At 45.9% G+C, this 15,270-nt stretch overlaps 1 protein-coding gene across 2 annotated transcripts; it reads right to left on the reverse strand.

The window, feature by feature from the left end:
• Positions 1-5,735: 5,735 nt before the first annotated feature.
• Positions 5,736-11,374, reverse strand: SPRY2 (sprouty RTK signaling antagonist 2). 2 transcript variants are annotated; one of them, XM_069601869.1, is made up of 2 exons: positions 10,460-11,374; positions 5,736-7,552 (listed from the first exon to the last, which is right to left on the reverse strand). In XM_069601869.1, exon 2 carries the CDS (start codon positions 7,499-7,501, stop codon positions 6,554-6,556), a length of 948 nt encoding a protein of 315 aa, XP_069457970.1. In that variant the 5' UTR covers positions 7,502-7,552; positions 10,460-11,374; the 3' UTR covers positions 5,736-6,553. The 2 variants fall into 2 exon arrangements, with proteins under 2 accessions (XP_069457970.1, XP_069457971.1); XM_069601870.1 differs by having other exon boundaries at positions 10,394-11,206.
• Positions 11,375-15,270: the final 3,896 nt, after the last annotated feature.

Raw genomic sequence — 15,270 nt, forward strand, 5'->3', positions numbered from 1 at the left:
TGAATGTTGACTATGTGGTTGTTGGTGCTCCTGGAGTCAATTCCTTGTTGGCAGAAGGATGGGTTAGAGACAAATCTCTCTCAGGACATCCTTGCCACTAGTGTGCCAACATAGCAGGTGCTAAATGCTGATCCTAAGGCTCTGTGCTGCTGCTTGATGCATGCTCGGCTGCTTGGTCATTAGACTTTTTAACATTTGCAGTGACCCTAAAACGTAGTTTGGAACTTATGACTTAGCAGGAAACTCAGAAACAGTTTCCAGTATGACTAGCAGAGGGTATAAGGGCTACTTTGTGCCTACTTTGGAGCAGGAAAGCCAGGTCTAGGAAGGATGCATTGGGCCTATTAAGAACTTGCAGAAATGAGAGGTGATACAAATATGGTAGTTACCAGAACCCTGCTTGACTGTAAACCCTATGCGAGTCAATAAAACAGATGTTATTGGAACACAGAACCATTTTTTAAAAATAGAAGTTCTACTGACTTAGATGGGCTTCCCTGGTGGCTCAGACAGTAAAGAATCCGCCTGCAATGCAGGAGACCAGGGTTCGATCCCTGAGTTGGGAAGATCTCCTGGAGGAGGGCATGGCAACCCACTCCAGTATTTTTGCCTGGAGAATCCCCATGGAAGAGGAGACTGGTGGGTTACAGTCCATGGGGTCGCAGAGTCAGACACGACTGAGTGACTTTCACTTCACCGACTTGGGTGCCAAAGGTGTTCATCTGGGCTTTGAGAGCCATGTGCACGTGTGTGTGCTCAGTCGTGCCTGACTCTCTGTGACCCATTGGACTGTGGCCTGCCAGCTTCCTCTGTCCACGGAATTTTCCAGGCAAGAATACTGGAGTGGGTTGTCATTTCTTCCTTCAGGGCATCTTTCCGACCCACGGATCAAACCCATTCCATTGAGTCACCTAGGAAGCTCTGTGAATCTGCAAAGCCAGGTCTCTGACATTATGTTTTGGCAAGGGTGGAATTACTCCAAAGCTCAGCTACTTCCTTTCACACTATCATGAACACTTTTTTTCTTCTCAGCTTGATTATCCCCAATTTGTTCTTCATGAGTATTCATTTTTCTAGGTACAGAAGCACACTCAAATTATAGGTTAACGATAAGAGGTAAATTCTAACAAAAACTGGAAAAGCAAGAATAAATAGATCTTTCCAACGTATGTCTTAGCTACATATCTTAAAAATGTATTTTAGAGAAAAGTTTTAATGAATCATCAAATTAAGAATAAACATAGCAAATTATAGGTGTCCAAGTATTAACCAAACATCTCTGCATTTCACTTAGAACATAAGATATAAGCATGGTGAACATAGTTTTATTTAATGAATAAAGGGAGTCCTATTGCATCTCCCTGAGCAAAAAACTCCATGGCTGTTTAAACGGGCTACCCAGGTGACTCAATGGTAAAGAATCCGCCTGCCACTGCAAGAGACATTGGAGGTCCAGGTTTGATCCCTGGGTGAGGAACATCCCTTGGAGAAGGAAATGGCAATCTGCTCCAGTATTCTTGCCTGGGAAATCCCACAGACAGAGGAGCCTGGCAGGTTATAGTCCATGGGGTGGCAAAGAGTTGGATATGATTATATCTATAGATATCTAAGTCACTTCAGTCGTGTCCGACTCTGTGCGACCCCATAGACAGCAGCCCACCAGGCTCCCCCGTCCCTGGGATTCTCCAGGCAAGAACACTGGAGTGGGTTACCATTTCCTTCTCCAATGCATGAAAGTGAAAAGTAAAAGTGAAGTTGCTCAGTTGTGTCCGACCCTTAGCGACCCCATGGACTGCAGCCTACCAGGCTCCTCTGTCCATGGGATTTTCCAGGCAAGAGTACTAGTGAGCACATATACACAACCATTGCAAAGCCCTGGAGACCAAACCCACCACAGAGAACACATCAGTGCTTTACCTGTCTTCTGTGTCTCACGGCACCTTGCTTGCGCCTTTGCTGTGAAAAGTCCTGTCTTGCATCGGTCATTAACCCTTTCCTTTTATACTTCAACTAGCCCTGTGATGGGTAAGGAGTAGGCATTCAAAAATAAAAAGTGTTAAACTGAAATGCATAACTATTGATATTTTCAGGCTCAAATTCCATTTCAGGGGTAGCAGTGTGTGGTCCCTGTATTAAGCTAAAATTTTATTTCTTCTCTGTGTATTAGGACTGTTTTGAGAAATATACTCCTTTGAAGTATGCTGAACCTTTATATGCTCATGTAGCCAAGCCAGAGGCCAAGGTAACAGGCTTCATTCTAATTTCCTTTAATAGTTCAAAAAATATTAGTTACCAACTAAGACTGGCTTTAAAAAATTCTTTAGGTTGATAAAAAGGTACTTTTAAATAAAAATGTGAGGTACTTCCCTTATGGTCCAGGGAATCTGCCTTCCAATGCAGGGGACTCAGGTTTGATACCTGGTTGGGAAACTAAGATCCCACATGCCTCTTGATATAGCCAAAAAGTAAAAAAAGAAAAACATGGAAACATTTGAATAGTCAAGTGTTTTTTTTCTTATTTGCCATGCATCTATATTCTTTAATAGTCTCTATGTATAGAATATAATGTATATTATATAACATGTATTATATTCTAGATACATTTCTCCCTTTGTTTTGACTGTAAGTTAAACGAGTATCTTTAATTTTGACCAGAGGTATACTATTGTAAGTAAAATGCACATTGTCTTTCATTATTCACATAGTTGTCTCTCATTGTATAAGGCAGATAGAGGCATGAATGATATCCAAATGAAACCCAAACTACAGTCTGGCAGCTTTATCTTCCCATGAGTGGACAAACCAGTGGTTAAGTAATCCAGATATAAAGCTCCATTCTGACGATCAGTTCAGCGAAATCAGGCCTTATTTTAAAATTCTGCTCTAGTCTTCAATCAATGGAGACACACCCTTGGTATCTCAGAGAAATGAAGCAATTGGCCTAAAGTAGAAATTAACATCACTTGTGTCTTAATAAATACTAAAAACCAAAGAATGGATACTGATACACTATTGATGTAACTAGTTAATGCCTATTTTTATTTCCCTTTACTAAAATAGTTTGAACTATTGTGCACAAGATGACTAACAATGTTTTTGATCTACACTATTTAGCCCATTTTCAAAGCTGAGACTTTGGCACATACATCCTGGTCTTTCTGCACATTTAAGAGAGGAGGGTAAATGGCCAATTTGGGATGTTTCTACAAGTGAAACTCAAAACCCATAAACCTTTGAAAGTTCTGACATGCATGTTCAAAAGTGTCAAACCCATCAACTGTCTATCCAGCATCTTGCCCCACCGGGCAAAGAGTGAACTCATTTATCTGACATCATCACTATCTTACATAACCTGGAGGCGAGTAGTCCCTGAGACAAAGGTGTATTGGAGAAAGAATTTATGCAAAAAGTTTGGTTGGGAGTACCTGCACTTGGTTTTGGCTTTCTTCTTTCACAGACAATGCCCAGAGCATGTCCTGACAAGGAGAGCTCTGGCAGGGACTTAAAATCTCCACACACATAAATGACTGTTTTCAGTAACAGCAATCAATTTGTCATCCTTAAATGAATTTCAATAGTTTCTAAGAAAATAAAAGGCAAGAAACCAGAATATCTAGAGAAGATATTCCTAAATGCTAAGCAATCAACTAATGCTTACTGTATCATTGTACTTTTAACCTATCACAATATCCAAATAATAACCACTGCCTTATCGATAAGAATTTTCATGAATTTGAGGTGATTATTCCTCCACCTTAGTGAGATGACCTGGAACACTGGAAAACTTTTAACACACTGAAAAGTGAACATCAGCTGTTTTCCATCTGTTTAGATATTCATTTAATATTTCAGTTTTTATATTCTGAAAATGAATTCGCTATTGGTTTACCGACAAACTCAACATTTAATAGATTAGTTGGAAGCTTCTTGAGGAATCCAGTTTTCCTTATTTATCTTTAAATAATTTTTATCAGGACTTTATATATACTTATGCCAAGTTCTCTTCGAGCTTCAGCTGGTTTATTACCATGTTCCACATTCAAACTAGTGAATTATGGTTTACAACGGACTCCACTGAAAAAACAAAAAAAGATAAATTAGCAATTTCTAGTTCAGTAGTTCTCAAACTATACATAATCACTAGTGGAATGATTAAAAATGCAAATCCCGAAGCAACAGGATAAGAATCTGATTCAATAATCATGGAAAGAGGTCCTTAATCTATATCTTCAATAAATACCCAATGGCATCTGATAAACTTATCTAGATTAGACTTTGAAAGCTGCTCATGTGTTAAAAAGGAAAAAAAAGGAACTCTCAGAATTTCTATACCAAAATAGTTTTATCAGTGCATATGGCAGTATCTGATGAATAGTCAGAAACTGGTTAATCAAAATTTTTTGTGCTTTATAAATCCTGAAAAACTATACAGTGAATAAGAAACTCTGCCCTATTTTTTCCCTAATATTCTAATTCTGAGACAATCAGGATTAGACCTTAAGAGTATTAGAATTGCAACACTCAGTATTCCAAAGTTGAAACCAAAGAGTAAATTTCTGAATTAATTTAGCTTTGTGTTTTTTGAAAAGCATAGAAGGCACTAAAGGTGCCCTTTTATGGCAAGACATTATAGCAATGTCTTGGTTTAGGAGGCTATATAGTTCCTTGAAAGTCAATTTCAAAAAACAAAACAGAAGACAGCCTGTACTAAGACTTCTTAACCAATACCTTAGAACAGGAAACGAGAGATTAAACAATAATGACAGGTAAATCATTTCCTAGACTTCCGGTGATTCTTGGCAGCAAAAGTTTGTGCTTTTGGAAAAAAAAATAATCAGCCATGCAGTGACTAATCAAGTGACTTATTACAAATAAGAAAACGCAGTATTTGTCAAGATGGGCTTGTAAGAGCTTGTTGTATGCTTGCTTCCAAAAGATAACTACAAACACTGGCTTTTTTTTTTTTTTTTTGCCATACTGCAGTGTAAAATTTAACAATTTCTTGGATAATCTGATTAAACAACTAAGATAGGGCCTCTCAAGTTGGCCTCTCAAACAGCTAAGTTGGGGCTGCTTGGGTCTGAATTATTAGGCCAATATAGGATGAAATTCCTTGATACCCAGTACCTGAATCAAAACAAGTTATATTTTCCATGTCTTTTTCTTGTATCATGGTGATAAGCCTAACAGTCTAAAACCAGAGACTAGGAAAAACACGGCCAGTTAAGTCAAGAAAACATTTTGCCTCAATTATAAGCATTGATCTGTGTATACTGCATGCCTGAAACATAGAGACTGGTCAATAAATGTTGAACCAAATTCATTCCTCTGGTCTTAAATCAGCCTTGACATTCATTCTTAATAACTTTATATTAAAAAAAAGTCTAATGGTTCATCTTTTAGGTAAGTCTCCTGAATGAATTACTTAAGATTTTTTTTTAAACCTGCAAAGCAAAGGCTAGTCTGCAAATCAGCAAAACAAGAGCAGCCAAAATGAGCCCTCCTATGATTAATACTAAGTGAGTCAAGTGCTCAATTATTTCTCTCCTGATTGCTAGAATTACCCCTGAAAATCACCAAATCTCCACTTTACTTTAAAGCAGCAAGCATAAGAGTATCTCACAGATAACTGAAACTATGTCTGTCACTGAAATGCTATTTCTAAAATGGTTTCTTTTTCACTTCAAAAAAAAAGAAAAAAAAAAGAAAATGTAAAATAAGACAATACAGCTCAGTTTAATTTCAAACGTTAATATATTTTCTATTTTATATTGAACATATGCATCTGTAACCCCTCATTGGCAGCAACTATCACATCCTCATAAAAGGGGCAAAATCTGTAAGATGCCTCTTAAAATAAATATTCTTCTTTATAAAATAATAAAACTTCAAATAAATATTCTTTACACTAAACAATATGTTGAAAAAAATTAGAAAATAAAGGTTGAATTTTACTGTAACTGTACAATATACATGAAGTCCAAAGGGAAATCAGAGTCTTACAATAAAGGCTTTCTGTAAGGCAAAATACAATCTAAAAACATACTGATTGATTCACATTCTTCCGAATGTACAACATATTAGTATAATATTTTGTGAATGTGCCGTATAGTACGGCACAACTTGTTTTTCACAGTTGCAAATATTATTGTATATACAAAAATATAGCACATTATCTCTGGAGAAAACAATCGGGGGTGGGGGAAGGGAGAGGGGAAGTCATCTGCTAATTTACAAATTTTGCAAGTACTATTCACAAACAAAAACTTCACCTAGAGTGTCTATTGCTTTAGCTTATGCAACATGTAGGTCACCAAGGTCTGTATTCCACACTCTGAGCTCCACTAGCTGAGTTCTAACAAGCATATCAATTAAAATGGCACATGGATGAAAAAAGCATTTCACTGCAAACAGCACAGGATATCCCAACCCTCTATCAACAGTGCCAAGATTCTAGCTGTTTAGTTGGTTGCATATGTGTATTAAAAAAAAAAAAAAAAAGAGGGGCAGAGGGAAATAATCCTTATGACTGCAATCTTCCTGATTCATGATGCTATGTTGGTTTTTCAAAGTTCCTGGGTGGGACAGTGGGAACTTTGCAGCAAACTGTGTTTGAATTTTTACAACGGCATCCGGGCCTGTTCACCCGGTCATAACACCCCTGGCACAATTTAAGGCAACCCTTGGCTGGCAGGTAACACCACAAGCAAGGCAGAAAGAGGGACATGACGCCCATGGCTGACCAACGTGTACAACAGTGTGACTGGCTACAAGAACACGGGTTGTCTGCACAGTTGTCCTCATCGTCGTTGGAACAGTGATAGAAGAGACCCTTCACACAGCACACGCAGGTCCCGTAGTCGATCACATTCTGGGCCGAGCAAAGGCACTGCTTGTCGCAGATCCAGTCTGATGGCAGAGGCCTCGGGTAGGTGCACTCCTTGCACTTGCACTTGCCACAGTCCTCACACTTGTAGGCGTGCAGCCCTACATCTTCCTTGCTCAGTGGCTTCAGCTCACCTGGCTTGAGCTCCGATTTGGGCTGCACTCGGATGATCCTGTCTGCCAGAGGCCCCGAGGAGAAGGAGGATCCTAGGAGCCTCTGTTCGGAGGAACTGCTGCTAGTACTTGTCCTCGTGCTGCTGCGAGAGCCCGAGCTGACTGTGCTGATGGACCGGGCCAGAGGGGCCCTGGCTGAAGGGTGGGCCGGTGGGTGCTGGGGCCGGGCGGGCTGGCGGGGCTCCGGCAGCCCGTGGAGTCTTTCGTGTTTGTGCTGGGTCGTGGGGCGAGGAGCAGGCTTGAGCCCAGCTCTGGGGAGCACAGTGGGCCCCTCCGTGTACTCATTCGTGTTCCGGATGGCCCTGATCTGATCCAGAGATAGCACGTGTACCTGCTGGGGGAGGGCGTCCCTGGGGTCGGGCTCCCCACGCTGCCGGCCACTGTCACGGGGTGTCTGCAGCAACGGCTGCGACCCGCTGCCACTCTGAGCTCTGGCCTCCATCAGGTCTGGGAAGTGTAGTCACTCCAGCAGGCTTAGAACACATCTGAATTCCTGCCGAAACCAAGAGGAAGGAGACGGTTTACACTCCAGAATACTACCCACTCTCCACCCACCTGGCTTAACTCTTCACTCCCCACGTTCCCTGGAGAAACAGACTTTGAAAATGGAGTGGCTGTGGAATGTATTAGGACGGCCGTCTTATCCACACCTGTACCCCAAAGTAAAAATTACAGCTAGGTATCCACCGTTCTTTAATCCTGTGAAGTGTAGTGACACCAAACTGATCTTTGCTTCAATCACGAGTAAGGATTCCTTACTCGTATAAGCACAAAATCTGCAAGGTTCAAGTTCCCTGTAAAAACTGCAGGAAAGTACTCTTGGAATATAACATTCATACTGACATTTTCAAAAGCTGAATGAATACCTTTTCAAAGTGTGAAATAGGTTTCAACTTATGGTCATTTTTGCCCGGAACTTCAATAGATACAGCCTAGAAATTCTTGGTTCCTACTTAACATCTGCTTTTACATTAAACAGCTTGAACTATTCTGTGACTTTACAAAATCTCATAGGATGAAATGACATGCAAAAAAAGGGTAAATACTTCTCTTCCCCAGGAATATACACTTTATACAACAATCATGCATTATCATTAACTATATAGTAGCACGAAGTTATAGAATTGAAAACACATCAATTTAAATCCTGTTAGGTGCCAGGAATACAATAGAGCAAACTTACACCTCGAGCAACAAAAAGACAGGAACTTATTTTCAACTTTCCAACAACTTGAGAATCACATATTTTACAACCTGAAAGCCTCGGAGAACACCTTAAATTCTGCAGCTAAAAGACCCGTTTTCCCTGTTTTAGAAATCAATCATGTCAAAATGTTAACTGCTTTTGCCCATTTCCCAAAACCTAATAATTGAAAACATACATTGATTGGTGATAACAGGAAGTGATTTAAAAACTCAAGGGTCACATCGCAAATCTATCAAGCCTGACAAGTAACCGCTTAAATTGCCATCCCTCTGTTAAATTTCAAAACGACCATCCTCTTTGTCAACTCAGTCTACAAGGACCCAAAACGCAAACATGGACCTTCATCCAGTCTGACTTTTTAGAAAACAGACACAGGCAGGTGACACACGCCTTCCAATTCGGAAAAAGGCAGAGCTGGAAACCGGATCTCAGCTCCAACAGAAAGGCAGACGAGACAGTGCTGTTCTTAGTTTATCGGCTCTATCTGCGCCCCAACGCCGTCCCCAGCAGGTGGGACTCAGTCAGAGCCCCGAGGGACTTTTCTCCGGGAGGACAGACGCAGCCCAGCGGCCAAGCTGGCCCCCTGCGCACAAACCCGGGACGGACAGACAGGCGGGGCCGGGGAGGGGGAGGGGGCGGGGGCGTCTAGTAAAGAAACATGCCCTGGAAAGCTGGAGGAACCCCTCCCTGCCTCCCCAGATAGAAATCTCTCCCACCCCAGAGAACTGACTCCCAGCTCCAAGAGGGAGCCGCTCCACCCTCAGGCAGAGGTCACACAGCCCATCGTAGGACGTTCCGGCCAAGGGCCTCGAATGCAGGGCACTGGTTTCCAGCCCCGACTTCGCGAGGAAGAAAGTCCTGCCTGAGACACAGAGCCGGGTCATCTAACCCTGGCACACTCAGCGACGCCACCCTGTGCTAACCTGAGGGGCAATGCCTGCAATGTGCACGCGCCTGTATATTAAAAACATACATCTGTATGCAGGTATGTATTCAAGTCACAGAAAAATTGCTTTAAAAATTAAGAACAATTTCCAGCGCCCTACGCCGAACATGCAAGACCCAGGTCCCTAAGCTGGACACTTGCCGCTATGCTTACAGTGCAAAGTAGCATCTTGTGGGGGTAAGGAGGTTTGCTTAAGTGATTTCCGCTGATCCCTCTTCCCCTTCGCAGCACCACCCCACCCTCTCCCCATGTTCCGTCGTCACCCCACCCGCCCCCGCTTTGAAACCCCCCATTAAGAACTGTGTGTGATCAGACTAAGGATGAGGGAGAAAGGACTTCAGCACAAGGGTGGGGCAAACCGACACAGAAACCGCTTTGTAAAAATGCACAAGGTTCCGAATTAAAAAAACAGCAGCAACCACACAAAAAAAGTGGATTAGTCCATCAAAGTAAAGGAAAAAAAACCCAAAACCTAGTCTCTTTTGCCACCTATTTTCAGGTAATGGAAAACGATCGCGACCGCTTGATGACTTTCTTCCTGTGCTGGGTCAGCCCAATCGTCCAAAAAAAAAAAAAAAAAAGCGTGACCCAGGCCGACCGCGGCGAACGGAAAAGAGCGAAAGCTGCACTTCCGAACCGCAGAGACGCGGCGCCAGGCAGGGCGACGCTCCCACCCTCTGCGTGCTCGCCGCAGTCCACGCCGAGCTGAGTCGTGGGCGCCCTCCACTCGCCACCCTGTCCTCTTTTTTTCCACCCGCGAGGCAGCGACCCGCACCCTTCACTACCCCGGCGCCCCTGCTTCGGGACTGCCTCTCCCGGGACCTGCCTTCCCCGGAGAGAACAGGTTCGAAGTGCGGGCGCCTTCAGCGGCGCCCTGGAAAACACAAAGTGCTTCCCTCCCTCTCCCGCTCTCAGCGCCCAGTTCGCAGCCAGTGCGCCGCCGTGAGCTGGCCGCCACCCCGAGACCCCCAGCGCGGGCGCGCTGGGTCGTGGGGCCGGGGACACGGCACCCCGCGCGCGCTGCAATCTCCCCCACCCCGAACCCCTGCCGCCGAGGCAGGCCGAGGCCGGGGCGAGGCTGATCCGCGGGCAACTCCAGGGCTCCCCACGGAAAACTTGCGGGGTGAGAGAAAGGGAGGCCCGAGGAGAGACGGACCCACTGCCGGTCCCGCTGCACCTACTCCATGTTGCCCACAACGCGCCGGCCGCGGCGCCAGGAGGGGACGAGCCGGCCAAACGCGCCTCACCGTGATCGCGGCTTTGCACAAACCCCTCTCCGTTGGATTCTCTTCTTTCCGCGATGTGCAAATAAATCCAGCCCTGATGCAAACTTTTTGCCTCTCCTTCCTTCCAAACTCTGCTTCAGTCTAACTTCTGAGCGATTGGCTGGACGAGAAAAGGAGAGGAAAAAACATCCGGAGCCAAGTCCTAGCCGAAGAACACTGGAGTTCGGGGCTGGAGGCGACCCCCCTTCTAAAAGCGCACGCGGAGTATTTCCTTTTTTTTTTTTCCCCCCTTTTTTTCTCAATGAACTGGAGGCCGAAGCGCCAACGGCGAGTCTCCTCTCCCGGCAGATGAGCGAATGAGAAAAGAAAACGGCCTTCGCGAGGACCTAAAAGCCAGATGGCCAAGTCGTGCGGCCGCGGCCGCGTCCGAGCGGAGGCGGCGCGGGGGCGCGCGGGGCGGCGGGACTGGCCGAGCCGGGCCGGGCGGGCGCGGGGGCCTGGGCGCTGCGCGCTCCGCCGGCCCCTCTCCTCCGCTCGCGCTGCTGCGCGCAGCTCTCGGCGGTGCAGACTGGGCGTTGTGGAGGCGCGGCGGCGAGGCCGAGGCGGGGGCGGTGGGTGCGAAAGAGGAGGAGGAGAAGGAGGAGGAGGGTCTGGGGCCCGGCCGGGGGGGGCTCGCCGTTGGCCTGCGCCCTCGCCTTTCCGGAGGAGGCAGGGAGCTCTGCGGCGGCCGCGGCAGCAGTAAATGGCGTCATGTGGATCCGAGGCGGAACAGAGCAGTTGTTGTCCCAGAGGATATATCGCATCCGGTCCCAGCTCATTGGCTCCGCGGGGCTACATTCACTCACACTCCAGCGCCCGCCAGCGCTCCGAGCCGCAGGAGGCATTCAAAAGGGCAACCGTGCCGCCCCGCGCGTACCCGGGCCGGTCCTGCCGCCCGGGCCGCCGTCACGCGCGGTGCCCGCGGGGCCGGGCTGGGCACGGCGGGGTCAGTTGATCTAGTTTCAAGGAAACACTGACCTTAAAGTTTTCCCCAGAGGCTAGGAGGACGAACCTTGAGCTCGGCGGATTTAGGGAACTTTCTCCCCGCCACTAGGAGAAGGGAATGAACGTTTCAGACTAATCCTGGCTAGGCTGTGTTAGCATTAAAAACCAGTTGCGGGTTTTGAGACTTTCTTCTGAATCCATTGCAAGACAGGCTCTCCCCTTTTCTGTTCCCCCTCGAGGGGGCGACGGGGAGAGAAGCAGGGGGAGGGGAAGGGGAGCGGGAAGTGAGGTGGGAGGGCTATTGGTTTATCCTTTGTCTACTGGATTAACCCGATTATACACCAGGCACCAGGACAAACCGCCACCCCCACCTCCGAGCGGCGTACGAGAGGGGCGGAATGCAGATTCGGATTTCAAGTACCTCTGCTCTGGCCAGGATTTGCTTTTCATGGTGTCAATTGTAGCTTTTCGGTTTAATATTAGATGTTGTTCTAAAAGAGGGAGTGAGCTACAGATGGAAGCTTTCTGAAGATCTTCCTTGCCGTTTTGTTTCACGCAATTGGTGATGGAAATGCTACAGTCTAGGCCTTAAAAAAATTTAGTTAAATCAATCCTACACACGTACACGATTACTAAGGGCCACATCACGGGCTTCTGAAGTGGGAGGGGGGCTCGCTGTTCCACTGCAGATTTCCTCAACTAGAAGAATCATCGTTCATTTCCGACTCTCCTTGTCACGTAGAACATTCCCCAATAAGATTCTATTGTCCATCTTGAAGGTGATCTATTTTCCCACTTACAAAAAGAAATGTAAAGATAGAAAAGGCATACATATGCGCTGCTCTAACTGCCGATCGTTTACGAAGAAACGTGCAGGGACGTGGGAGCACCAATGGGAAATTAACACCCCCCCCCAACACACTCTTAATATTGGATTCTGAATGATTTACAGAATGAGTTTACTTTACAGGGAAGTACGGTCAGAACTCCCGAAGAGCACCTGCGACCTCGCGGTCCTAGGGTTAGAGTTCTTGAAACTGCTAGGAAAACGTGGTGCTAGATTTCCCGGGTCTGGTTCCACCCCACCTCGGTTCACAACCGCCCTGGCGCTCGCCGCCCTGTCCCGAGCCCTTGTCTGCGGATGTCCCGGGCGTGTTCCCGGCCACGCTACCCTCTCCCCTGCCTTCTCCATGTTTCTCTAGGGCTCCTCGCCCCGGGTTTGGAACCAGAGGTGGCAGAGGAAGTGGCCTGCGTTATTTCCGGACGCTGGCCTCCTGTTCCCCCACCCCTCGGGTGCGGGTGGACCAGGCTAAGTCCGCCTGCTCCGCGGCTCCCCCGGGACGACGGGGCCTCCAGCAGCCCCGGCCGCTCCCCCGACGCCCGGGTCCTCGGGTCCTCCGAGCCTCCGAGCGGACGCAGGCGCTGCTGCGCTCCCGGCCCATCGGGCCACCAGGGGGCGCCCACTCGCCCGGCGCGGGGCTGGGGTTGCTTTCTTCAACGCGACTCCACGAGGGCAGCCGGGGTTGCCTTCCTACCTTGGACCGGCCGGTTCACAAAGAATAAAAAGACGTTTTTCATGTGAGTGCAACAGCAGGTGCCTTTCTCTACCCTCTCAGCGGACACATTCCGCGAATGAGGGGCTCAGGTGCGGAAGAACCCCAGCTTTTCCCGAGGGGGACGGAGTTGGCGGCCCAAGCCAGGGTGTGCGAGGCTGGCGGGAACTCGCTGCCTAAGTCTGGCCAACAAGTCTCGGGCCGAACAGGTGAAAGAAACCCGACGGCTGATTCTTAGGGGATACTTGTGCCCAGGCTGTGTTTCCAGCATTGCAGGAGCTCTGCGAAAACACGCTGTTCGGGCTCAAAGCATGAAGTGGAATTTAAGTTAGAAGCTTCTGGCTGTTTAGAACACCTTCTGTGTTTACAGAGTCAATAGGGAAGAATCTAGGAATTTATCTTTAATGAACTGGAAGGAATTCCATGTAATCTAGCTCACCCAACATCCAGTTTGCAAGCTGGGAAAACATTTAACCTGTACCTTAAGCGCAATGTAAAAATGAGAATCTGCTGGGTTCTTTCTAATATACTCCTTACTATTTTTTTAAATTGTTATTCATTGTTGCTACTTTCCGCACGTGATGTATAAAGCACTCTCTTGTGTCTCCAAGATTACTTAGTTGTGATCCCGAAGAGGAATTACGTTTCTGTGTGTGTGTGTGCGCGCGCATGTGCGTGTATGCACGCCCAGTGAAGTATTTGGTGTAGCTATTATAATGTGTCCTAAAATTGATTTCATGTTATGTGCCAAAATTATAACGGGTTAATTTGGGGAGATACTTAGGGTTTTGAAAGAATGTTATGTAAAACTTCATAATGGAGTCCATTTTCAAATGTGTTGTGGAGAGTTCCAGAGAGGTAACCCTAATATGTGAACAGGTGTTCCTGCTTGACTGATGTTGAAAAATGCCCAATCCTTGGAAACACCTGCTACACCAACACTTACCTCTAAGTTCTCTGGAGGCACGAAGTAACAGGTGCTGTTAATCGCAGTCATTGAACAGTGGGATCTTATTTCTGCCTTTTAATTTTCTGTATTCATTTCTTTGGACTGACTTCCTTTTTTTAACTATCACTTGCTGACTCAATTGCTTCTGTAGTGTCCAACTCTGTTCAACCCTACGGACTGTAGACTGACAGGCTCCTCTGTCCATGGGGTTCTCCAGACAAGAATACTGGAGTGGGTTGCCATTTCCTTCTACAAGGGATCTTCCTGACACAGGGATCAAACCCCAGTCTCCTGCATCCCCTTCGTTGCAGGTGGATTCCTTACCCCTGAGCCACCTGGAAAGCCCTTTATTAACTCTAAGTACCTTCAATTTGTTTTTTCAAATGAGGCAGTGTATAAACAACTGTGAATTTTGCCTCCCCCAGTCTTCCATAGACAGTGTAGACTGCTTATTTACCAGTAAGTCTGTTAGACATGTTAAGTCAGATATTTTTCAAGGTTGCGGTTACTCATCTAAGCTTCCAGTTTATATCGTAGTAACAGGAGAATGTAGTTTTAAACAACTCTAGTTCCAGTTTTTTTATGAGATTGACGGAACCACTTGGCTTTACTGATTTAGATCCAGTTTTGATAACCAACCATATCTTGCAGTGATATGCTGTGTTTTTTGAGACAAAGAGGAACATTGATTGTTTTATGTATTTTTTAGTTTTATAACCAAGGTGAATTATCTGTGTATTCATATTTAAAGATGGCCCAATATACACAACAGTGTATACTGCTTCCAAGAGTAAAAATTGAGTATCTCAACTGCCTTAATAAATTTATGCACAGACTCTTTTGGGAGGGACCTTCCTAAGTTAAAGGCTTTGCAATAATGACCTTTTGATTTGACAGCCAGGACTGTAGTCATTTTACTTTTTGAATTGCTTTGAATTTCCAAATTCTGTATCTGTTACCTCTTGGAGAGAATTGGGAGTTGCTACAATGGAAATTCAAAATAGAACATTCAGTTCTTATCTACATCCCTAGGAAGACTGGGAAGAGCTTATCTCTGTGTCTGACCTTCTTTGGTGATGTCCTTTTATCCTTAGCTAGACTGGGGGAAAGATCTGGAGTCATCCTGGGGTAAGAGAAGTGATGGGTTCATCTTGAACTGGAGGCTCTGGTTGGTCTGGTTTTTTTCAGAAATCTTGCAGTCAACCTGAATCTGTCTACTTGGTGATTTCTACAGGTTAATCAGTCTTCCTGCCAGCTCTAGGAACTGTATTACTACAATTTATGAAAAGTCAGTTATGGACTGAATTTCTGTAACAAGGGAAAATTTCTCTACTGGCCCACATGAT

The sequence above is a fragment of the Ovis canadensis genome, chromosome 10 (assembly GCF_042477335.2).
Source record: "Ovis canadensis isolate MfBH-ARS-UI-01 breed Bighorn chromosome 10, ARS-UI_OviCan_v2, whole genome shotgun sequence".
NCBI lineage: Eukaryota > Metazoa > Chordata > Mammalia > Artiodactyla > Bovidae > Ovis > Ovis canadensis.